The sequence below is a fragment of the Bos grunniens genome, chromosome 21 (genome assembly GCF_055505025.1).
Source record: "Bos grunniens cultivar Pamir isolate PY7600 chromosome 21, Bosgru_T2T1.0, whole genome shotgun sequence".
Classification (NCBI taxonomy): Eukaryota; Metazoa; Chordata; class Mammalia; order Artiodactyla; family Bovidae; genus Bos; species Bos grunniens.
The window spans coordinates 14,340,010-14,366,193 of record NC_141185.1 but is presented as its reverse complement, the minus strand read 5'-3'; the positions used below and the strand labels follow the sequence as shown (position 1 = coordinate 14,366,193).

Below are 26,184 nucleotides of genomic sequence, written 5' to 3'. Positions count from 1 at the left end.
CTCTATAATCCGCTCAGTAATAAACGAAGTTAGCATGGCCCAGAGAGGTGGGTCTGTGTAAAGACCCCCATGTCTGCTAGACCATCTGGTGGGCATCTTATCAGTGCCAGCAGGAAAAGTCCAACACCTCTGATGCAATACTCAGGCCAACACTATTCACATGCCCACTTTTCAGGTAAAAAAAGACTCTTGGAGATCAAATTGCCCAAGGCCACAGCTCTAAGAGGTGAGCTCAAAGGAGCCCACGACTCTTATCTTCTGTCTCTGCAGACAAACGGGCCTGAAGCTGCTTTTCTTCCTCTCTTCCTATTTTTACTTGGATGTGTGTGTCTCCCATCCTCTGCCTACACAAGTGACATGGCCCCCCTATCTGCAGAGCGTGGACACACAGGAACAGTCAGCCCTGCAAAGTCAGCCCTCAGGATGAGCTAGTGTTATTACTGTGCCCTGCTGACTCAAAACCTAGGTGCGATTCTGAGTCCCATGCCAACCTGTAATATGGTGTTACCCATATTTTATAGGTGAAATCAAATGATACACCAAAGTCACACTGCTAGAATGATGACACACAAATTTCTAGATCCTTGGAAGAATGAGATGACTTCTCCTTCCTGCTGCCCTCTCACTTCCCATCTTGTTCTTCCTCTGGCTTCACCTTCCTGACCTTCTAGGGCAGTGGTACCCAAGGGACCGGTTTTGTGGAAGACAACTTTTCCACAGATGGGGCAGAGGTCGGGGGTGTGATTTCGGGATGATTCAAGTGCATTACTTTATTTCTATTATTAATACACTGGTCCCACCTCAGATCACCAGACATTAGATCCTGGAGGTTGCGCACCTCTGTTCTTGGGAATTGGAGAAACCACCCAGCTCATCCTCTTCCACAGGGCAGTGGCGAAGCTCCTACCCCCAGCTGAGAAAGCAAACCTGACTTCTCCCTGCGAAGCTAGAGCCAACGCCAGCGCCAGCCCCAGGGGATGGGCAGCGAGGAGGGCAATGGCAAATGTCTCCCTGAAGTTGCACTGTACCCTCTCTTCCCATGGGGAGTCCCATACTCAGAGCACCTCTCCCCTTAACTTGCTGAAAAAGTGAAAGTGTTAGCCGCCCAGGCGTATCTGACTCTTTCTGACTCCATGTACTGTAGCCCGCCAGGCTTCTCTGTCCATGGGACTTCCCAGATAAGAATACTGGAGTGGGTTGCCATTTCATCTGCCAGGGGATCTTTCGACCCAGAGATCGAACCTGGGTCTCCCGCACTGCAGGCAGATTCTTCACCATCTGAGCCACCAGGGAAGCCCAACCTGATGAAACCCAATCCCAAACCAATGGAACCCTTGCAGCATTCAGCCGGCAGCCTCTTTACCCTTCTGAAACCTCCACCTCCTCTCAAAACATCACCAACAGACTCAGAATTGGGGGTGAGTTAGAAGGTGTAGCCTCCTCAATAATTCTGGCTGAGCCCATCAACCTCAGACAAGCGCTTCCTCATCCTCATACTTCACCGTCCTCCTTCCTGGAAAAATAGGACTAAAGTTATACTGGAAAGGACCATGGCCCTGAATGCCATGGCAAAGGAGCAGAGAAACTGCCTTTCCATAAGAACAGGCTGAATAAGAAAAACTGTTATTAGCCCTGGACGCAGGCCACACAGCCGGCTTTATGGAGCGCAGAGCCTGCCCAGGCAAGTTCTCCCATGAGTCCTTCTCACAAACTAGTTATAACATCAAACACGCTGATCTTGGCATTTAACCCCAAAACCTAAGGCAAGGGAGAGACTCCTTTTCTTTTTAAAAGTTTGAGAAATTCATTTCCCTCCTTTCTGTTGCCAAAGGACTTGGTACCTCTTACCACTTCCTACCTTTCTGGGGTTTGGAGTAGCCTGCGATAAGATGTGTTTCTAAACTCATTCATGCTCAACCCGTGATTCTCACACCCTGAACCATGCTGGTCCTGATTCTGCAACGAACGCAAAATGAGGCTGGGCACCTCCATCGGAAAGCAGCGTGGCTCCCTCTCGGCCTCTGAGGGCCGCACAAGGAGGTTTTCACTCCTTTTCTGCCAGAGGCACAGGCTCGGATCTCAGGCCTGATGACCAGGTGACTGCCCAGCTTTCCACCCTGACACAGACTCGCTCTCTGTGCATGGACCTTCCGTGAAGGGCTCGAAAACTGAATGCTTTAAGGAATGCCATGGATTAAGAGAAACGTCAAGCAAGCGATAAAAAAGTAAACACACGGTGAGAAAACATATCAGAAACACTGAGAAAGTCTGGATCTGTAAACCTGAGGAGGTCTTAGGGCCACTGTGAACTGGGCATCTGGGCTCGGCTCCATGCAGAACAGATCAAAGCCAGGCGGCAGCCCTCGGGAACCATCATGGACGCAAAGGGGAAACTCCAAGGCAAAGGAGAACCCAGCAGCTCAGAGATAGAAGGGAAACCCCAGCAATTCAAAATCTGGACTCACGGTCAGAAGGAGGAGCCCACGGAGCCCAGAAGGAGAAATGGGATTTCCCTGTTCACTCAGTGGTAAAGAATCCACCTGCAATGCAGGAGATGCAGGTTCAATCCCTGGGTCAGGATGATCCCTGGGAGCAGGCAAGAGCAACCCACTCCAGTATTTTTGCCTGGGAAATCCCATGGACAGGGAGCTCCAGTACATGCGGTTGCAAGAGTTGGACACAAGAGTTGGACAGGACCTAGCAACTAAACAAAGAGAAATATACAAGGAGAAATATCCCAGGACATCCCTATGCAAAGAAATGATACAAATGAACTTACTTGCAAAACAGAAGGGACTCACAGACTTAGAGAACAAACTTAAGGTTGCCAAGGGGGCTGAATGGGGGGCAGGGATAGTTAGGGAGTTTGGGACAGATATGTATATACACTGCCATGTTTAAAATGGATAACCAACAAGGACCCACTGTATATAGCACTCTGCTCAATGTTATATGGCAGCCTGGGTGGAAGGGGAGTTTGCAGGAGAATGGACACGTGTAAAATATGGATGGGTCACTTTGCCGTCCACCTGAAACTAGGCTTCAGCAATACATGAACCTTGAACTTCTAGATGTTCAAGCTGGTTTTAGAAAAGGCAGAGGAACCAGAGATCAAATTGCCAACATCCGCTGGATCATCGAAAAAGCAAGAGAGTTTCAGAAAAACATCTATTTCTGCTTTACTGACTATGCCAAAGCCTTTGACTGTGTGGATCACAATAAATTGTGGAAAGTTCTGAAAGAGATGGGAATACCAGACCACCTGACCTGCCTCTTGAGAAACCTATATGCAGGTCAGGAAGCAGCAGTCAGAACCGGACATGGAACAACAGACTGGTTCCAAATAGGAAAAGGAGTACGTCAAGGCTGTATACTGTCACCCTGCTTATTTAACTTCTGTGCAGAGTACATCATGAGAAACGCTGGGCTGGAAGAAGCACAAGCTGGAATCAAGATTGCCAGGAGAAATAGCAATAACCTCAGATATGCAGATGACACCACCCTTATGGCAGAACGTGAAGAGGAACTCAAAAGCCTCTTGATGAAAGTGAAAGAGGAGAGTGAAAAAGTTGGCTTAAAGCTCAACGTTCAGAAAACGAAGATCATGGCATCTGGTCCCATCACTTCATGGCAAATAGATGGGGAAACAGTGGAAACAGTGTCAGACTTTATTTTTCTGGACTCCAAAATCACTGCAGATGGTGATTGTAGCCATGAAATTAAAAGACGCTTACTCCTTGGGAGTTATGACCAACCTAGATAGCATATTAAAAAGCAGAGATATTACTTTGCCAACAAAGGTCCGTCTAGTCAAGGCTATGGTTTTTCCAGTGGTTATGTATGGATGTGAGAGTTGGACTGTGAAGAAAGCTGAGCGTCGAAGAATTGATGCTTTTGAACTGTGGTGTTGGAGAAAACTCTTGCGAGTCCCTAAGGAGCCCAGTCTTGGGTGTTCATTGGAAGGACTGATGCTGAGGCTGAAACTCCAATACTTTGGCCACCTCATGCGAAGAGTTGACTCATTGAAAAAGACCCTGATGCTTGGAGGGATTGGGGGCAGGAGGAGAAGGGGACGACAGAGGATGGGATGGCTGGATGGCATCACTGACTCGATGGACATGAGTTTGGGTGGACTCCGGGAGTTGGTGATGGACAGGGAGGCCTGGTGTGCTGCGATTCATGGGGTCGCAGAGTCGGACACGACCAAGTGACTGAACTGAACTGAACTGAAACTATCACAGCATTGTTAATCGCCTATATTCTAATACAAAATAAAAAGCAAAAAAAAAAGAAAGAAAGACCGTCTTCACCCATGTGTGCGCGCACACACACACACACACACACACACACACTCCTATCTCGTGGCCTGAAGCCTCCTCGGCCTGGCCAAATTCCAGCTCTGCTAATTGCATCAGACCCACCTTTCACCCCTCCTCACCCTCTGCAATTAGCCCAGATTCTCTGCTTCCTGCTGCTCTGGGGGAGGAGGGGCGGGGGTGCAGGGTGAAGTCTGAGGCCAGCTGCTCCCTCAGTCCCACCCACAGCCCAACCCCGGAAGTGCTGGTTTCAGAAGGTGCCTGAAGCAATCCAGCCCCTTCCTCTGGGGCTCCCAGCGGGTGTGAAGTCAGCTTAACATGGGGGAGCCCAAGCGGGAGACCCTGGGGAAGCAGCACTCCCAACCTGGCCCACCTGCACACAACGGCTAGTCTGCCCACCGCAAGCCACCTCCCTCCAGGACTGCAGAAAGCAGCCAATGACCATGAGAGCTTAAGCTCCACCAGCCTCACTTGCCTAATCTGTAAAATGGGGACAGTAGTTTCGTCCTCACAGTGACAGGGCTGAAAGCTCCTAGCACAGTGCCAAGCTGATAGCCATCCAGCTATCTTCTCTCAGCCATCTGACAGGGGCACAGGGCTGAGTCCCAAAGTTCCTGCTTGCTATTCAATACAGCTCTATAGCATTTCTTCTAAAAACAGAAGGGGAAAAAAAGAAATTCAAGTCCAACCAGCAGTTGGTCTCTCTCATGTGCTGCAAAAACAAAACCCTGCCTCTGGGAAGGTGTGGGGCTGCGTGGCCCATGACCAGGTGTCCACAGCCCTGTCGGCTCCGTCCCTGGCAGCAGGTCAGGGACGGTCACCGGTCAGGAGCACACACCTTCTGCTTGGTGTGGAGAAAGGGAATTCAGGTGGACCTGAAGCTGCTGTCCTCCTGCAGCCTCCCCGCCCCACTTCCAGCCCCAGACAGGCTGACTAGGAGCCACTGCCCTGAAGCCCAGGGAGCCAGCACCCTGCTGCAGGGCTCTGCTCTCCCGGGCCTGAGAAAGCATTTTATCCTCTTCCCGCTGTTCCCTCTGGGCAGGGGACCTAACAACTGCCGCCCACAGCCCCCCGAGCCTCTCGGGCTTGTCCCCTCTCCCCTCTGCCCCAGCTTTGGTCCAGGCTTCCATGACCTGTCCTGACTCCCCAACTCCCTCCTGAAGCCAATCCACTCTCAATATGGGTGTCAAAAGAGTTCTCTTTTTTTTAAACTTTCCTCTTTCAAAAGGTTATAAACACTCCCAAGTCCCTCTGGGATGAAGTTCAAATTCGTGAGCCTGGCATCCGCCCTGGGGAACCTCCCTACCTTTGGAGCCTCACCCATCACCACTCCCCAGCGAAGCCCCCACCCTCCAGCCACTCAGAGGTGATTTGCTCAGCCCTCAGGCTGCTCTGCGCCTCTCTGGTTTTGCAGGTGCTATTGCTCCCCCAGGACACCCCCCATGCACCCCATTTTCTGCCAGATTAGCTCCGTGCCTATCCTTCAGGGCTCAGGCCAAGCACCACCCCTTTGCAAAGCTCTCCTTGGGCACTGGCCCTCCCCTGGCTGGGGCACTCCTGCCCGTGCCCTGTGACATCCGTGTCCTGTGCACACAGGTGTTTCAGCAGTTGGTTTGCCTGGCTTGTCTCTCACCCCGCTAGACACGAGTATCTCAGGCATGAAGAAAGAGGAGGAGGAATAGACACAAGAACCGGGGGACTCCCAGCAGGACACACCCAGCTCTCTGGGCCACAGTGTTTCCATGTCCCATGTTTCATCACCCGATACCAGAGAGAACAGGGGACAGGAAGGGAGAGGAAGGAAAGAGGAAAGGAGGGGCCCACGCAGACCACCGCCCTCCCCAGCCTCACTTCCCAACACAGTCTGGAAGTGTCTCCCTTAAACTTTAGACAGAGAACAAGCATTCACAGGGAAGTCGATCATCTCCTGGGTCGAATCCACGGCAGACAAAGGCTCCCGGCTCCGAAAGGGGGCCGGGGTGCTGGGACCCCTCTGACGAAGGCCTCCCAGGCCTGGGGCTGGACCGCCCAGCCTCACCACTGCATTTGGTCACCATGTCACAGCCCTGCTGGAGACTCCAAACCGGGATCCAGTGACACGCCAACAAGGACGTTTGCCCAGATGTCCGGTATAAATAATCTCAGACCTCCATTCGCACGGCAGAGACACAGAAATCTTCAGCATTCAGCAGCAACACAGAACACGGCGTTTTTCATGGGTGCGGGACATAAAGGGGCAATTCAGCAAAGAAAAACAAAAGGCCATAAAGAAGGCAACTTTGGTAATAAGTAGCAAAAGTCCTCAAAGTATTCATGCCCTCTGACCCGGGGATTCCATGCTAGGAATTTATCCTAAGGACATAAAAACAGAAGTTGAAAGATTTATGGACCAAGGTTGTTCATGGTGGTATTATTTATAATTCTAAGACAGAAATAACTCAGTATCAATGAGAGGGGCATAGCCACATGACGAAGTGCCATGTAGACACCGAAATGCATTTATGAAAGAACATGGGAAAGGATATGAGGAAATGCTCACTGCACAGTAAATGAAAAGAAAGGTTTCATACGATCCCACATCTTGAAACACACATAGGCACAGACACAAAGTTAGAAAGCATAAATACCAAAATGTTAACAATGGTGTGCCTAGGTGGCAAGATAGTGGGCAGACTTAATTTTCTTTGCATTTCCCAGTCTGCAATCAGAAAATATAATCAAAAATATTACCTTTAATTTCCTCAAAACATAGAGATAAGCTACATCAAGAATACCCACCTTCCAATAAGAAAAAATGCAAAAGGAAAAAAAAAACCCATCTCACTGCCTTTCTCTTTTAAGAGTGGAGAGTCTGTCATACAGAGTAAAATGAGTCAGGAAGAGGAAAACAAATATTGTATATTAACGCATATATATGGAATCTAGAAAAATGGTATACTGCTGCTAAGTCACTTCAGTTGTGTCCGACTCTGTGTGACACCATAGACGGCAGCCCACCAGGCACCCCCGTCCCTGGGATTCTCCAGGCAAGAACAATGGAGTGGGTTGCCATTTCCTTCTCCAACGCATGAAAGTGAAAAGTGAGGGAGGAGGGTTCGGGATGGGGAACACATGTATACCTGTGATGGATTCATTTTGATATTTGGCAAAACTAATACAATTATGTAAAGTTTAAAAATAAAATAAAATTAGAAAAAAAAAAAAAGAAAGTGAAGTTGCTCAGTCGTGTCCGACTCTTAGCAACCCCATGGACTGCAGCCTACCAGGCTCATCCATCCATGGGATTTTCCAGGCAAGAGTACTGGAGTAGGGTGCCATCGCCTTCTCAATGGTATAGATGAGCCTATTTGCAGGGCAGAAGTAGAGATGCAGATGTAGGGAACAGACCTGTGGGTAAGGGCAGGAAAGGGAGGGCGGGACGCACAGACATATACACACTGGGGCTCCCCTGGGGCTCGGCAGGAAAGAATCTGCCTGCAACGCAGAAGACCCAGGCTCGATCCCTGGGTCGGGACAATCCCCTGGGGAAGGAAACGGCAACCCACTCCAGTATTCTTGCCTGGGAAATCCCATGGATAGAGAAGCCTGTTCATGGGGTCACAAAGTCGGACAATGTGTAAGATAGATAGCTAGTGGGAAACTGCTGTATAGCAGAGGGCTCAGCTTGGTGCTCTATGATGACCTCTGTGATGAGTGGCGAGAGGGAAGTGGGTAGGAGGGAGGCTCAAGAGGAAGGGGATATACGTATACTTACAGCTGATTCACTTTTGTACAGGAGAAACTAACACAACATTCTAAAGCATTAAGAGTGAAAAAGGTGGCTTAAAACTCAACATTCAAGAAACTAAGATCATGGCATCTGGTCCCATCACCTCATGGCAAATAAATGGGGAAACAACAGAAACAGTGACAGACTTTTTCTTGAGCTCCAAAATCACGGAAGATGGTGATTGCAGTCATGAAATTAACAGATGCTTGCTCCTTGGAAGAAAAGCTATGACCAATCTAGACAGCTTACTAAAAAGCAGAGACATTACTTTGCCAACAAAGGTCCATATAGTCAAAGCTAAAGGTTTTCCAGTAGTCATGTATGGATATGAGAGTTGGACCATAAAGAAGGCTGAGCACAGAGGAATTGATGCTTTTGAACCATGGTGTTGGAGAAGACTCTTGAGAATCCCTTGGACTGCAAGGAGATCCAATCAGTCCATCCTAAAGGAAATCAGTCCTGAATACTCATTGGAAGGACTGATGCTGAAGCTGAGGCTCCAAAACTTCGGCCACCTGATGCGAAGAGATGACTCATTGGAAAAGACCCTGATGCTGGGAAGGACTGAGAGCAAGAGGAAAAGGGGTTGCAAAGGATGAGATGTCTCGATGGCATTACCGACTCCAGGGACATGAGTTTGAGCAAGCTCAGGAGATGGTGAAGGACAGGGAAGCCTGGTGTGCTGCCGTCCATGGGGTCACAAAGAGCCAGACACAACTGAGTGAGTGAACGACAACAAATACTCCGATAATAAAATAGAGTGGAAAAATCAATTTCTCCCTTACAAACTCAATACACTATTATTCATGAAGCAGATTCCTCTGGTACCTGTAGACAGGGCCTGAGCAGAGTTAAGTTCCCTTGAACACTGTCTCTATCCAATAAAGCACATCACATCTACCTAAAGAGACTTCACTTTATCTAAAAAGCCTCCAGACCACATGAATTAGAGTTCACTTTGTTCCCACCAACAGTGTCAAATATACATTTCCTTCTATTTTTACTTTTGACAAAAGTCTTTCATTTTTTCAAACTGCACACATTTCTAAAGATAATTCTAGCAGTCAGCCCATGCTTATCTAATACAAATACCACAGAAAACCAACAGATCCCCAAAGTAAGGTGGAGTGGGCAAAAGGTACAAGCAGTAATATGGAGGTTTAATCTGAATATGTGACACAAAACCATATGTACACACACAGAGAAACTAACCACAGGAGTTACCTCCAGGGAGGCAGGTAAGGATAACTGGACGAAGTAAGAGAAACACCAGGGACTTCAGGCAGAAAAAACCTCTTAGAAGAAAGGTCTGAAGCAAATATGAAAAATATTCACATATGTTCATATTTATTTTGAGCAGATACACAGGTGTTCCTTAAAAGCATTTGTACTGTTTCATTTTTAATCTTTTCAAAGCAATGAAGGAAAAGAGAGATTACAGAAGAGATTACAACCCGGGACTGTTGCTTCTGCGACAAAGACCAATATTGTGGGTCTGTTCTGGCCTTCCAACCACGTGACAGACCAGAAGTCAGAAGAGCCAAGTTCCAAGAACTCGCAATACAGAACTTCCTCGAGGTGATCTGAAACTCTAAAATCTTAGTGGTCTCGGGCCGCCATGCAACTATGGAATTTCAGAACCACAAGGGCCCACCCTCTTCCGGACAGATGAACGCTCAGGAGGCCCACAGCAGGAAAGCCGCAGGTCCCAGGGCTCGGCCAGCGAGGGGAGGCACCCGGAGCAGCTCGGCCAATTCCCCATTTCAGAGCCAGCCCTGCGGGTGGGTCCCTGCGTTCACCTGAGGGTGCCGGTTTCAGGATCGACATCCACACACGACACGATAGTGAAGACGTACATCTCCACCAACACACGCTGAACTCGTCCGGGCCGCTGTGTGAAGTACTTCCCACTCGCAGAAAGCCAAAGAAACCTCAGAAATTTCACGTGACAATTAGGCCCCAGGTGTCGTGAGAAGGAGCTGGCTCACAGGTGTCCACGGCCCTCCCGGGGCCTGGACACCACGCACAACCCCCAGAGGATAAACACGCATGAGCCACCTGCCGCACCAGCGATTTCTGCATCTACTACTGGCCATGTTTTCCTACGGGTTCTGCGATCAAATGAATGTACACTCGACATCCACACTCAAGGCTCTGATGTGACAAATGAACCATTCTATAAATCCAAATTTTACCTTAAAAGGACTCAGATAGAAAAGAGTTTGGCTGTTGAGTGTATCAAACAAGCCTCATGTGATGCTCTGGAGAAGGAAATGGCAACCCACCCCAGTATTCTTGCCTGGAAAATCCCATGGACGGAGAAGCCTGGCGGGCGACGGTCCATGGGGTGGCAAAGAGTCGGACACGACTGAGCGACTAAACAATAAACAACACGTGACTCTGGGCTCAATGCTGACCAGCCCAGGGGTCAGCCCCTCGACCAGGGGCTCGAGGCAGCACACGCTTCTGATCCAGGCCCGCCTTCCTTCCAGGTCTCTCTGCAGGTTTAACCATTTGTGGATGCTCATCCTGACCCGCCTCTCCTTCTTTAAAATTCAGAGACTGAACCAGGTGCTGTCCCCAAGGGCTTGTCCATCTATGGCTTCCTAGCAACCCCCTCAATGACACCCGTTCCCCCTGGTCACCTTCTCATCACTGCAGCCTCTCCTCCACCTGTCCTGGGGCAGACGAGACGTGCCTCCGTTTTATGTGATGGACAGGAGTCACCCGAGTTCTCACTGAGCTCTCTCTGCCCCTGGAGGCCTGGCTGACAGGGCCTCTCCCCGGCATCCCTAGAAACGCTCTAAACCACTAGGTTCCCACGAGCATGCATCAGAATCGCCTGGAGGGCTTGTTAAGCTGCAGACTGCCAGACCTCCACAGAAGGTCCAGGGAAGGGGCCAGACCTGCACCTCTGACAAGTTCCCAGGTGACACGGATGCTGCTGGTCTGGGACCACACTGGGAGGACCACCTCTCTGGCCCACTGACTGCCCCTCCTGTTGGAAGGATGTTAAGACTTAAAACAGCTGGGGAACTTCTGAAAACGCAGATTCCAGGTGCCAACCCCAGAAGAGTCAGAGCAGCAGTTCAGAGGGAGGCCCAAGACACCGATGGTCAGACTGAACCGGGCCACGCTGGTTCTTACCCACTGTCTGTCCTCTGCGCCAGAAGAAGGTCAAAGGTCAAAAAAGGTCAAAGACCTTTTTTTGTCTCTGCAGGCTTTCGGGAACAAAACCTGAGCTTCCTTGTGAAAGAAGCCCGTGCTATTGACTAGAGGCCCCGTCCCTCCTGACTTTCCCTGCCCCATGTGCCTCAGAAAAGAAGGGGACAGCCTGGGGGTGGGAGCAAACCACCGCTGGGCAAACAAAACCCGGGGCTGGATTCGCCGACCTCGTGGTGTCTACTGAAAAGCCATGGCAAGAGGAAGTCCCTGTCCCGAAAGGGGGACCTCCCACCCTCCCCAGTCACCCTGGCCAGAACCTCACTGGTCTCACGTCACCTCAAGCCCTCACAGTCTGTAAGCCCTCTCTCAAAAGGGGACGCTGGGCAGTACTTCTTTTGGAAAACTTTCTTGAATGTCACTCGACAATAATAACCGGTTATGTTTATGCTACAATTGTCAGGTGGGAGGGAAAAAAAGGCAGGATATGCAATTGTATATAAGGCATGACTACCACGGAATAAAACACAAAAACTATTCATGCAAAAACTGGAAGGAAGCACTAAAAATGTTAATAGTGATTGTCTCTGGGTGCTGGGGTTCTGAGCAGTTCTTTTCTTCTTGCGACTTGTTTGTTTCCTAAGGGTTTGTTTATAAAGAACACATATTACTTACATAACCAGAACTAAGCTTTATTTTACAATAACTTGGAAGGAAAAAACAACAGAACACTGCCCACACCTAAGCTGTGTCGGTGCAAAAGGGCAGTGTCCTGCCAGCTTCCTCCAAGTGCGCGGGGCTGACTGAGGGGCAGGGACGGCTCACGGCCTTCAGCAAGTGCTTTCAGCAAACACTGCTCCGGGCTGGGGTTGAGGCTGTCCACGCACACCAGCCCTACCGTCAAAGAGCTGCTGCTGCTGCTGCTAAGTCGCTTCAGTCGTGTCCGACTCTGTGCGACCCCATAGACGGCAGCCCACCAGGCTCCCCTGTCCCTGGGATTCTCCAGGCAAGAACACTGGAGTGGGTTGCCATTTCCCTCTCCAGTGCAGGAAAGTGAAAAGTGAAAGGGAAGTCGCTCAGTCGTGTCTGACTCTTAGTGACCCCATGGACTGCAGCCCCCCAGGCTCCTCTGTCCATGGGATTTTCCAGGCAAGAGTGCTGGAGTGGGGTGCCATTGCCTTCTCCAGAGCATCACCTGAGGCTTGTTTGATACACTCAACAGCCAAACTCTTTTTCATTTGAGTCCTTTTAAGTTAAAATTTGGATTTATAGAATGAACAAGGATGCAGGGGTCTTCTTTTCTACCTGTAAGTCCTTCAGGGCCCTGAGAACAGACTAGCGACTGTCTCCTTCCAGAGACTGCTGCCCATCTTCTAGAACTCGGCTCAGTGACCCCAAGAGCAGTAAACTGCCTCCAAGTACTGGAAAGGGTCTCAAGCCCTTTGGCCAACCCAGACTGGACTGTCAGAGCTGGCGGGCACCACGGCATGTGTGCTCCTGGGCCGGCAAGCCCAGAGAGCAGTACCTGCCAGGCCAAGCAGCCCGCAGTAAGCTCCTGAGTGCCGCAAGCTACACACAGACCCAGAAATCTCACCTCCATCCCAACCCTTCACCACGGCCCTCAGGGAGGGTTACCACCTCCCAGCCACACCTGGAGCGGGAGACACATCTGTCCAGAGCTGGGGATCTCGTCTCCAACTGTTACGACAATCCACTTCCTCTGGCACTTGCACACATCATGGAAAGCACTGTGTGAGTGCTAAGTCTCTCCAGTCGTGTCCGACTCTGTGCGACCCTATGGACTGTAGCCGGCCAGGCTCCTCTGTCCATGGGATTCTCTAGGCAAGAATACTGGAGTAGGTTGCCATGCCCTTCTCCAGGGGATCTTCCCGACCTAGGGATCAAATCCACATCTCTTACATCTACCCGACAGCCACTATGGCCACCAGACAGCCTGCTCCATGCCCAGGCCCAAGTTCATGGGCAGCAGCAGGTTCCATAGAATGTGGCTGTCATGTGGGAAGCACTAGCTGAGACCCACTGGCTGACAGCATGCCTGGCCCTGGGCATGGCTCTCCTAGCAAGGAAACAAACCCCCCACCAGCCCCCAGATCCAACTTGCACAGGGCTCCCCCCAGCCCTTCCTCAGCACAGCTAGCATCTGTTACTAAAAGCATGGACCTGGTGCTCAGCCGCCCAAAGGCTGCTCAGAGTGCCCATGGTGCTGGGCTTTCAACGGGCCCTGAAATGAACACCAGGGGCTGGCTGAATTGGCCATAAAGCAAAGGCATCCAGCACCCCAACCCCAGAGGGAAGAAAATGGAAACTATCAACTCAGAAAACCCATGACATGTCCACTCCCTCCTTCACCCATCTTTCCTCAAACAGCAGCACCTACAGCCCTCTGCAGGAAGCAGACAAGCACACGGCCTGACGCCACGGCGCAAACTCCATCCGGCCGCCTGTCCAGCGACCTCAGTGACCTCAGAACCCGCACGGCTGCACGAGGGCAGAGAGGGAAGCCACACCTGGCCAGAGGGCTTCCTCATGGTGACAGGGACCTTATGGCTCTGAAGATGCTCCCAAGCCCCAGAACCGAGACGAAGTCACAGCCCAGAAAGCCGAGGGCTAGGAGAGATCTCAGAGGCAGAGGGCTCCGTGAAACCCCAGCACGATTCCGGAAGAGAAGGGCTCTTGAACAGTGATTCTCAAACTGTGCCCCCTGGGGTCCTGGGAAGCCCTCCAGAGATGCCCTGGAGGGCGAGGAGGGGGCTGAGCAGAGGGCATTCAAGCCCCCACGTCACTCAGAGTTGCCAGGGCTTCCCCTGGGGCCTTGAGAAAATTCATATGGGGCTAAAAAGTTTCATGCCTAAGTTTGACAAGCCTGGGCTCCAAAGTGCACACTTTAAATCTACTTCCCTTCAATGTCTCCATATAAAGATCATGAACATCAAAGATCCTTGCCCAACTAGCCCAAGGCTGGGATGGGGGTTTCACAGCCCTTCCCCCTTCGGGCCCTCTTGCCTGACCCACCTACCGGCGAGCTGAGATATGGGGAGCATTTCCATATCTCAGAATGTTAGGCAGACACCCCAACCCTGAACCCTGGTGCTCCTGTCTGCCAACTCGGGGCTGGCTGATTTCATATTTCGCCCGAACACAACCCTTCTGTGGTCCCTTCTCTTCCTCAACCCCTTGAATCGCTCCTGTACAGACTCGCCGAGCTGTGGGTGATAACCGTGCAGGGTGCCCCTCCCAGAGCCCTCATCAGCCAGGCCCCCCAAGACTGTGAGCTGGGGCTGCGGCTGCGGACCAAGGCTCATCTCCCAGGCCCACCCAGCACCAGGCACGCTGTGGTGCACACGGCTCAAAGGATGTTCCCTGGGCAGAGTAAAGCAATCCCACCTCTGACCCTTCTCACAATGTCAGAGAAAAGATGCATGAGCAAACATGCCAAGTGTCAACAGGCAGCTAGCTGCCTGGCCACCACTTCCTCTCAGCTTCCTGTGGGGAAACCATTCGAATGAAGGTATTGCCGGACGCACAGCAGGACTCCGGGGGGTGAGAGGGGGGAGGACCGCCTTACCTGGTAGTAGGTCTTGATGTTTCTCACCAAGATGGTCAAGTTCTGAATGCGAAGGTTCACATCGTTGTTGACGTGCTTGTTGATGCGTTGATTTGTTGGCCTGGGATCTCTAGTGGGGGTAAAAAATGATGAGAATGGAAATTGCACCTCCCAGCCCCTGCCATACCCCATCCTACCCCCGAGTGCTGAGTCCTCTTCAAGCCTAGGTCACTATGCAGCTGTGGCGAGTGTGGCTCAGGTCAAACCCTAAGTCTGCTACTGCCAAGCCGTGGAACCCTCAGGGGAGACATGTCACTTTCTGCTCCCCCTCCCCAAGCACCAAGCCCACTACCTGCCCTTAATCAATATTATTGTTTCCCCACTGCTGGCAGCAGCCACAAACGACCGAGTGTCAATGCTGACCCTGAAGTGACACTGTATAAAAGTCAGCTTTTGTTGCTCAGTCTCTAAGTTGTGTCCAACTCTTTTGAGACCCCCATGGACTGTAGAGCCTGACAGGCTCCTCTGACCATGGGATTTCCCAGGCAAGAATACTGGAGCAGGTTGCCATTTCCTTCTCTAGGGGATCTTCCCAACCCGGGGATTGAACTTGTGTCTCCCAGCATTGGCAGGTGGATTTCTTTTTCTTTTCTTTTCTTTCTTTTTTTTTTTTTTTTAAACCACTGAGCCACCAATAACCTACCTCAAAATATATTTCAAGACTAAAGAGAACAGGACTTCCCTGGTGGTACAGTGGATAGGAGTCTGCCTGTCAATGCAGGGGACACAGGTTCGATCCCTGTTCTGGGAAGATTCCACATGCCGCAGGCAACTAAAGCACCTGTGCCCCAACTCCTGAAGCCCATGCACCTAGAGCCCCGTCCTCTGCAGCAAGAGAAGTCAACACATGAGAAGCCTGTGCACCTCAATGCAGGGCACCCCCTGCTCACTGCAACCAGAGAAAGGCCACATGCAGCAATAGACCCAGTGCAACCAGAAATAAATAAATATTGTTAAAAAATTGAGAGAGCTAACTTATTAAACAAAAGATAAAAAAGGATTAAAAGCTAAAAGCCAAACAAAGCAAATTATGTGAAATATCAAGAAAGGGGGGAAAATGGTACATTTTCTGACTTCATAAAAATCAGTAAAATCATCAATGTTCCACTTCACATGAGTCTCCTGTGTGTGTCGCCGAGTGTTCATGCCTGTGATTTACATTCCAGGCAGACACTTCTGGCTCAAAAAACCGCCACCATGAGTCTGTGACACTATGTCGTGTACGCCACACCCTACAAGAAATGCTAAGAGACACAGATAATTGATGTGGGAAATCCCCAAGTGTCATTTCTTTTCCAAACTCAGGCAAAAGGCAGGTCTGGTTGTGATGAAACTCAAAATCTGAATCAAGTGATTTATAATATCATTCATCTACATACAGGACATTTCTCAAAAATTCTCAGTGTTAACGATGTTATTTGGAGAACAGACTGGACAAGAATGGATTTTCGCTCCCCACTCCCCCTACATACCACACACTGCTTTCTTTTCCTAACAAAGTCCTCCCGCCCATTCGACTGTCCCAAGACACCATGAAGGATGTCTCATTCAAATGAGGGCTGTGTTCATGGTTTCATCTGTCATCCGAGCCCCGTGATGAGGGTGCTGAGCCTCCTGGGGGCTGGTGTGATGGAAGAGAAACAGGTCTCTTCCTCCTTCCTTCGTACTCATGCCCCTCGATGATGATAGTGTGAGCACAGGAAGGGGAATTTGGGGGAGTAAAGCAAATCAATTGCAATGCCATTTGGCTCTTTCAAAGCCAAAAATTTATACAAGATTAACCAATAGAAAAAAAAATCTACAAACTGAAATTATTTCAAATATCACTGCAGGCATAATTTCTTAATAACACAAGCTGTTTAAAATTCAACCATTAAGTAAATATTTGATATAAACTCTATGAGTCCCGACACTGTACAGCGTGTGTGCAAACCCCTTCATGAATCATGCTGCCATAATCAGCCATGGATTTTATTCAATCATCCTGCCTCCCCTAAAACAGTCATATGAGCACGTTGGGGCAACCAGAAGACCTCTTTTCAACTGTCCCCACTTTTTTCCTGGGACAAAGCTTCTTACTGTCCTCATATAGTACAGAGTCCTGCTAAGCCATTTACATGCCTCTTCTGGAGCTATTCATTACTGAGAAAAAAAAGGTTAACAGTTGCATGGAAATTAATTTAGCCATAGAGGAGGTATTCGGAATTTAAACCACAAAGGCATTTTAGCTAAAGAAGTATACCTAGCATGACAAAATAATTTATCTTACGGGTGCAATTCTCCTCCCTTTACTACAGAGACCTGAAGAGATGAGAGACAATTTCACAAAGTGATGAATGTGCTACTTACAACAGGAGAACTTAGGGCTTCCCAGGTGGCTCAGCGGTAAAGAATCCGCCTGTCAGTGCAGGAGACACGGGTTCGATCCCTAGGAAAGATCCCACACGCCGCAGGGCAATTAAACCCAGGCGCCACAGCTACTGAGCCTGTGCCCTAGGGCCCAGGAGCCGAAACAAGAGAAGCTACTGCAATGAGAAGCCTACGCATCACAACTAAGACCCAGCACCATTAATAAATGCATATTTTTTAAAAACATAGAACTTAAGAGAAGATGCAGGTCCCAGTTTCCATTAAGTCAGACGGGACCACCTGAAGAGTACCAGGAGCCAGAGGACCTTAGCAAACACGTGGATGTTCACTGCACGAGCAAAGGCAAAACACACACCCGAGGTCTGGGCCTGGGAAGCCATCAGGTGACGGGGGAGCCTCTGACCATCCCCGCTCTTAGCCTCCAGTTCTAGGAAGCAACAGCTAATGGAAGCAACATTCCAAAATATGCTCACATTTAGTACATGAATAATTAGACTAATTATCATGATCATTATCTTAGCACTCCTTCCTTTAACTATGGCTTTCAAGGTAAAGAGAGATTAGAGAATAAATTGAACAGCAGTCAACTCTGGTTAAGGAAGGCCTATCCCTACTTGGCCTAGCATTGCATAACCCCCTCCCGTCCTGGAGCAGGAAATGGGTCAGAAGCCACTGATTCTGGTCTGGAAATGGGCCCAGGATGGGTCAAAGTTCTCTAGGCTCCATTGGGCTCATCTGCCAGGTGACCACAGGACTCTTCCGGCCCTAAAAGCCTACCGTTCCAGGAAGGCCAGGGCTGTACTGGCCAACGTGGTTCTTGATCCCAGGAAGATCACAGAACTACTGCAAGACTGTCTCCCTGAAAGCCATCAAAAGCAACAAGGCTCTTCTTTACATGACAGTCCTAGAACACAAAAGGCTGCCAGTCCCACACCGGGATGTGTGGGGCGCACAGAAGATAGGAGAGAGACACGGGTGCAAGAAAGTGTCTAGGAGCTTGTCCAAACTCGGAGACAAACAAGGCCAAAGTGCAGGGCCCTGAGGGCTTTCTTCTTGGGGAAAAAAAAAAATCACTCTCCCTAAAATTTCAAAGAGAACTATAATTTAGACTTATAGCAACCTTGTCTCCCTCCTTTGAGAAAAGGTTAGCCCTGAACTTTCCATCATATTCCAATGACTCCTAGATTTAAAATTGAATCCAGAAAAAAAAAAAAAACCCGAATCAAGAAACCATGTTTGGGGACTTCCCCGGCAGTCCAGTGGTTAGGACTCCATGCTTCCAATGCAGGGTGTACAGGTCCAATCCCTGGTCGGGGAACCAGGATCCCACATGCCATGTGGTGTGGCCAAAATGTTTTAAAAATAAAGAAGAAATTATGTTTGATACAGATGATAGAGATACTGATAATCTATCATAGGTTGAGCCCAACATTATATAAAAATACATTAGGAAGATATATGTATATACCACAGATGACATCTGGGAGGCACCAGAATATTAATACTACTACCTTGACATGGTAAAATTATAGGCAGTGTTTGTTTTGCTCATCTATATGTTTCTCCTGAAGGAGGAAATGGCAATCCACTCCAGTAGTCCCATGGACAGAGGAGGCTGGTGGGCTACAGCCCATGAGGTTGCAAAGAGTCAGACGTGACTGAGCATACACATGCATCTATGTGTTTCTACCTTCCTACAACGAACATGAATTTTTTCATTTAACTTTTACAGACTCAAGGCCCCACGAAGAGTGTCACATGCTGCAGCCATCAAAGAATATCACTTAAGTTCATGAGTAAAAACTCTTTTTGCTCCAAGACTTTAGCACCAACACAAACTCATTCAACTAACAAGTATCTGCCCCTTTATACTCAGCTTTAACATCTGCAAAATGGGAACATAACTCCTCTTCTGGCACTCTAAGGAAAAAACTTATGTTCAAATGCTTTTTATTTTTTTCTCCCGAGAAAAGCACTTTTTAAAAGATATACTTATTGGAGGATAATTGCTTTACAATGATGTGTTGGTTTCTGCCATACAGCATCATGAATCAGCCGTAGGTACGCATATGTCCCCTCCCTCATGAACCTCCCTCCCACCTCCTATCCCATCCCACCCCTCTAGGTTGTCCCAGAGCACCAGGCTGAGCTCCCTGTGTCATACGTAAATTCCCACTGGCTATCTCTTTTACATATGGTAATGTGTATGTGTCAATGCTATACTCTCAATTCGTCCCAACCTTTCCTTCCCTTACATAAGGTAATGTGTATGTTTTAATGCTGCTCTCTCAATTCATTGCACTCTCTCCTCCCCGCCCCACCCGGCTCCCGCTGTGTCCACAAGTCCATTATCTATGTCTGCGTCTCTATGCTGCCCCACATATAGGGTCATCAGAACCATTTTTCTAGATTCCATATATATGTATTAATATACTATACTCCAAATGCTTTTTAGAAGCTTAAGAAACTCTTCCATTGGCCTGCAGATATTTCCAACTTCTGAATAATGAATATATTATTCATAATTCTGCAGCTAGCACAAGGGGTTAGAAAGGAGTCTGAACAAAGCAAATAGTATTGGATTTAACGTAGGCCTTGCCCAGGTACAAGCTTTCAGTCCCAGTTTCCAACTGCACTCAACAGCCACTGCATCAACTCAGGTGTCCACTCTCATGTGGACAGATGCACACCAGCACAGGCATGTGTCCACACACATAAAGCCAGCTTCAGGCCTCGCTAACAATAATGATGACTGACATGATTGACATTTGTTGGGCATTTCCTATACATGCATATTCATATTTAATCTTCCCCAAATCTATAAAATACCATCCCGCTTATTACAGATCAGGAAATTGAGGCTTAGAGAGTTTAAGTAATTGGCCCAAAGTAACAGAACCAGTATAGCAGAGGGAAGACTTGAATTTGTCTGCCTGATGCTAGAGTCAGAGCTCTCTTGTTTTTTTTTTTTTTGAGTATTTTCTTTCGGGCTTCCCTGATAGCTCAGTTGGTAAAGAACCTGCCTGCAATGCAGGAGACCCTGGTTCAATTCCTGGACCGGGAAGATAGGCTACCCACTCCAGTATTCTTGGGTTTCCCTTGTGACTCAGCTGATAAAGAATCTGCCTCCAATGTGGAGACCTAGGTTCAATCCCTGAGTTGGGAAGATCCCCTGGAGAAGTGAAAGGGAACCCACTCCAGTATTCTGGCCTGGAGAATTCCATGGACTGTATAGTCCATTGGGTCGTAAAGAGTCAGACAGGACTGAGTGACTTTCACTTTAAAGTCTTTATTGAATGTGTTACAATATTGCATCTGTTTTAGGTTTTGGCTTTTTGGCTGTAAGACATGTGGGATCTCAGCTCCCTGACCACGAATCGAACCTGCACTCCCTGCACTGGAAGGCACCTGTCTCAATCACTGGACCACCAGGGAAGTCCCTGGAGTCAGAGCTCTTAATTTTCCTATGACACTGTGAAAAGCACGTCCACAGTGAATTAGACATCTTGTTTTCCCCTTGGGGACCAGTAGGTACCCCGGGAAAGTGCATTCACAGAGGAGCTATTCAGCAAGTTTTCCCAAGCCGCTCCATCCACACCACTCAGTGCCTCACTTCATTCAGGAATTCTCCTGGACCTGGGCCTCCCCTGAAAGCTGAGCCCACAGGGCTTTCCTGCTTTCAGGCACTCATGTCACCGAGAGGCCTGGCGAGAGACTACCAGTCCAGCCTTCTTCCGTTCCCAGAGACAATGCCCAGGTGCAGTCACATGACCCCCAGCCAGCCTCCATATGGCTCTCAAGTGTTAGGTAACACCCCTCTTGTCTGAGCTCTGGCAACACATTAGCACACTGCTCTCTGCAATTTTCTCAGCTCCGACCAACCTGGAGAGAATTTATCAAAAGAGGCGAACTGCACACAGTAGGGGCTACCAGCATGGGAGATAAGGCACAACAGCCTTATCGCTTACCCACTAGTTAGCCTGACACTTGGCAGAAGTGAAAACAGGCTTGGCTTAAGTACAGTGTTAGATGTGGGCTAGGATGTGGCTCCCACAGTCCAGTTTTCCCTCCGTCTCGTTAGGAGAGGGCTAAGACTTAAGAATTATTAAGAGCCTAAGAACATAGCGGGAAAGTAGACTGGAAAAAAAAAAACTTTTCAGCAGCGATGCAAATCCTTCCTGGACTAAGAAGGGAGACACGTAACTACATAACTGACACCAACACTTACTAAGTGGCAGGCACTGTGTTAACTGCTAATACAGCACTCACTTCATCCTCACAACCATCTCTTAAGGGAGGTACTTTTCCTGCCCATTTTACAGATGAGGAAACTGACATGGTAGTTATGTGCCCAGCAGCACAGGGCTTGCATGAGACCTAGGGTTTGAAGGTTACACAGGCTCTGAAGGTTACACAAGCAGGTTACACAGGCTTTTGACACTAGGACTAAAACTTTCTTTTTAAATTGAGGTCCTTTTTACACAGGGTGAAATGCATGTATCTTAAGTCACAGCTTGATGAGTTTTGAAAACTGAAATATACTCCAGTCAATACATGGACCATTTCTACCGCCCTTAGACGTTCCCCTGTGGACCTCCCTGGTGGTCCAGTGGCTAAGACTCCATGCTCCCAATGCAGGGGGCTCGGGTTCGACCCCGGGGTCAGGGAACTAGATCTCACATGCCACAACCAAGACCTGGACCAGCCAGCCAAATAAATGAATAAGTACTAAAGAAAAGAAGTTCCCTTGTGCCCCCTTTCCGATCAACCCCTACCTACTTCCAAGAGCAAACAATGCTGATTTGTCACCTGGAGCAGGGTTATTTTGCTCACTCACTCAGTAAACAGCATGCAAGTGGCACCTCCCTCCTTATGTCCTTCTAGAAAGCCACCCAGCTTCCCCACTGCTCTCTTTCTTGGTGCCTAACTCTGGCCAGAGGACCCAGAACCATTGCTTGAGGCCTGAGAAGCTGCAAACATATCAGTTCTCACTTGCAGGACCATTACCTTGGCACATCACAGAGGAGAAAGTAACACTGAAAATTGTCAAGGGGAAGGGAGAAGCCCTTCACACTGCATTTAGCTTCGGGGCTAAGTGTGAACAAGTGATGAGCTGGCATTTCTCAAAGGAATGGTCCAACAGGCTTTCCTGATTTACAAGCAAGTGGTAAACGCTTCAGGAATTCCAAAGGTCAGGGAAGAAAGAGAAACAGTCCCAGGGCTTTTGTTCTCCCCTCGCCTGGGTGTAAAACTCTGAATGAAAAAGCCGGGGATACTGCTGGTTTTTTTAATTAAACAGGACAGGTTGAAATTTCACTGGTTGTTGCACCAACTGGAATCCAGCAATTTTGGGGGGTCTAACAGGATGAAGAGGGGAAATAGTTGCCAGAACTTGAATGTGCCATGAGACAACCCCAGGAAAACTCCTTCTTGTGAACTGAGAAGTGCTGCCAAGCTGACAAGAGATTCGTCATTTTAGAATCTAATCAAACTCAAGACAGGTAACATTGGTAGTGTCTTAAAAAACATTAAAACTGAGATGTCTCTGCCACAGCATGACATCAAGTAACTTATTACGCTACAGGAGCAATGACCTCAGGAAATTGTTTAAAATAGATCTTTGTAGGTAGATCTATTTAAACCTCTTTCGGAATATACCAAAGCTGACCCTTCCTCCTCCCACAGGGGGCCACAAATGCAGCTGATTCTCATCAGCTAATGAGTTCCTGGCTCAAGATGACAACTTGCTTAGCTGCAGGTGAGTAGGTGAGCACAAGGGCCTGATCCACGGAGAACATTGGCTCCAAGTGCCTATGAATCATACAGACACTCAGTTCCAATATGTTCCCTGCACTTTCTGAGTTAAAAACAGAACGCAGTGGCAGGAGCCAACACCTACATGTGGCAGGCTGTCAATCAGACAGGCGCTGCAGAATGCAGCAACAGGAAAGGATGTGGTCAAACATGCTAGCAGGTGTAACCTCCACCAAAACTCTGTTTAAACCCAAGCCTCAAGACAAAGAGCACCAAAGCATTCTGGCTCCCCAGGCCTCTCCCAACACAGTGACTTTTCAATCCAATTTATAAGAAGGAACTTAACCAATTGCACTTGCTCTGGGGCAACTGGAAACACAAGATTAAAGGGAGGCAGAAACACAGGCATCCTGACCTTGAATGAAACTTTATAGTCACTCACGGATGCTCTGGTCCCACCCGACACTTCCTGTAACCAAACACTCTCCGTTCGTTACAGCTCCTTGCCCCCCAAAAGAAAGGTTGTTTTTCTTTTTTTTTCTGTGTCATTGTCATATAACATGTAAGTCCCTGAGTTCCAAGTCAATTGCAACATGTGGATGACAGTCACTCAATTTCAAATTCCTTTCACCAAACATCTGACCAAACTACTGTCCTGGAGTTCTTCACACCCAACAAACCAGGAAAAGACACCATTAATACCGAAATACCAGTTCTCTGCCCACATGCAGAGAACATTGCAACTTCACATTCTATTTCTACAAACTTAAATTCGACTTTCCGAGGCATCATTCCTTCCTTTCTCCCGGAAGGTAACTCACATTTGCAACATGATTTGGTTCAGAAAGATGCCATCCGCTAAATCCATGTACATGGTCAGGTTGTCCTGGTTGCCGCTTCCGAATGGGCCAAAAGTTTTCACCTGTGGGGAGGGGAACGCAGAGAGTAAGGCAGTAAAAGTCACCCCTACGCGCTCAGTCTAAAGCTCTCCAGGTGGGCAGAGGCCCTGGGGGCAGAAGGGAGTCACCCACGGCCACCCACCCTTCCACAGCACCCTTCTCCCGGGCCTCGGTCCCCCTCCCCGTGGCAGGCAACGGAAGCGAGACAGCAGAAAGAAAACTTCCTCGCCACTTTTCTGCGGCGTCTCAGAGCGGAAAGAAAATAAACTAAAGGGGACTTTTCAATAAATTTCTCACGTCTCAGATCTATTGGAAATCACAGCGCCCACCCTAGCCTGTACACGTTCTTACTCGAAACCCCCTAATCTCCACTGCCCTCCACCCGTTGGTCTCAGGGGTTCAGAAACTACACGAGGATATCTTAGGGGAGTGGGTCCTTTTTCCAAGAGGTCAAGCCATGCGCCCAGGGTGACCACTAGGACCCTGTCGCTCCAGGGCCGCCGGCCCAACGCCCTGGCGGGAACAGGTGTACCCGCTCAGCACCCCCGCCCGGCCGAGAGCAAGGCGGGGTCCTGCACCCGGCGCGCCGTCTCCAGAGTTGGAAATAACCCCAGACCCCGGGACACTGACCGCGACCCTGGCTGGGGGTGGGGGACGGAGGGCACTTGATGAATCCTCTGGGTCCAAGGGCTACCCGGGGCCCCGGCTGGGTCGGGTTTAACTGCGATCGCCAGCGGGCGGGAGAGGAGCCGGTGCCCCAACAATGGGGCGGGGAGCCAGGCACACTCACCCAGGTCACCAACGGGCTCTGCAGGAAGAGCTCCATGAGCTCCGAGACCGTCACGTCCATGCTGAGGCTGCGCCCGCCGGCTCCGCGCCCCGCGTCCCCGTCCCCCGCGCCGAGGCACAAAGCGGCTCTGGCAGCGAGCAACCGGCGCGGGGTTGCGGCGGCTCGCGCCCGGGAGACAAAGGCGGGGCGCGAGCCCACGTTCCGCGGCTTCGGCGGCCCCGCGCCCCGCCCGGGGCTGGGGGAAGGGGAGGGCCCGCCGCTCGGGGAGGAACAATGCGGGCGGCAGCCCCGCCCCTTGGCGGCCCAGGGCGATCGGCGCGCCGCCTCGCGGTGCTGGTGCTGGTGCCGGGCGCGGGCGCGGCGGCGCCAGGAGGGGGCAGCGGCCCGCACGTGTGCAGGGGGAGGGGGCGTCCCGGCCGCCCGCACGTGGGGCTGCCGCCGCGTGCAGATGCAGAGAGCGCTACCTCGGCGGGCTTGGGGCCCCAACACGTGGCTCCTAGCTGAGCGCGTGCGTCGGCCACCCGGCCCCGGCGCTCGGTGCGGGCCCGAGCGCAAAAGAACGTGGGTCCCAGCCTCTGCCTCCCCGGGTGCGCGCGTGGGAGACCGAGGGGGAGCGGGGTGCGCTGCCCACCCATGTCGATTCGGGCACACCACACGCTGGAGGCCCAGCGGAGCCCACCACCTCCAGGCTGGCGGCCCCCAAGCAGGTGCAGCGCATCGGCCGCGCGGAGCCTCCCAGGTGCCGCCGAGGCCCCGCTCGGCTCCGTGGCGACAGGCCCAAGCCCGCCAGCCTCAGGTGCTGGGGTCGACCTCGTGGGCAGGTGGGGCGCAGGCCCGGAAGTCAGAGGAGGAAAGTTGGTGTTGAGTTTAAGCCGTAGGAGCGCGACCTCTTGCGCCCCACCGTGCCACCTCCCAGGCTGCTAGCCTTTTAGAAGTTACCGCAGAAAAACGCGTGTTGTGGCCGCCCCGACCTGGACCCGCCCCAACTGGGACACCCCCTCCCTCCAACCCCAACACCACCGCCGCTTTGCCAAGAGTGAAGCCAGGTTCCGGATTCCTACTTGGAGGACGTAGCGGCAGCTTGGTGGTAGGCGACAGGAAAGAGCACAAGTGCCCCAACTGGATGGAAAGCCAGCCCTGGGCCCAGACCCACACCTCCCTGCTGAGACAGCTGCGGTGGATCTGGCGGGTCTCTGCCACCTCACCTTGGGCCGGTAATAATTTCACACTACGATCATTGTTCAAAACATTTTACACAGTTAAACTAGTCGAATCCTCAAGAGTTTCCCAGGTGAGCCCACCGGTGCAGTATTGACCTGGAAGCGCCTAGCATAATTGGTGGCGAGTATACAGTAGGCGCTAAATGGCTGCTGGTTGGTTTGCATGTGAAAGTTCACTCTGTCAAGCGTTGGGGCTGCGGCATCTGCCGGTGAAGTGTGGAATTGCAGCCGAGTTCTGTGGTACTTGAGTGGGTGACGGGGTGAGATTGTGACCCTGCC

General features: G+C 50.3%; 1 protein-coding gene across 6 annotated transcripts in view; it reads right to left on the bottom strand.

Moving 5' to 3' along the window:
• The window catches only part of CCDC88C (coiled-coil and HOOK domain protein 88C), a 146,159-nt gene extending 121,220 nt beyond the window's left edge, over nt 1-24,939 (bottom strand). For 3 of the 6 annotated variants that reach the window (XM_086363223.1, XM_086363224.1, XM_086363225.1), the window contains exons 1-3: nt 24,686-24,939; nt 23,818-23,918; nt 14,834-14,942 (exon numbers count right to left, since the gene is read on the bottom strand). In XM_086363223.1, coding sequence (XP_086219349.1) covers nt 14,834-14,942; nt 23,818-23,918; nt 24,686-24,745 — 270 coding nt within the window. In that variant the 5' untranslated portion in view covers nt 24,746-24,939. Of the gene's footprint in view, nt 1-14,833; nt 14,943-23,817; nt 23,919-24,685 lie in introns of those variants that run through there. The other 3 variants (XR_015149473.1, XM_086363226.1, XM_086363228.1) reach the window with 2 other exon arrangements.
• Between the last annotated feature and the right edge of the window lie 1,245 nt (nt 24,940-26,184).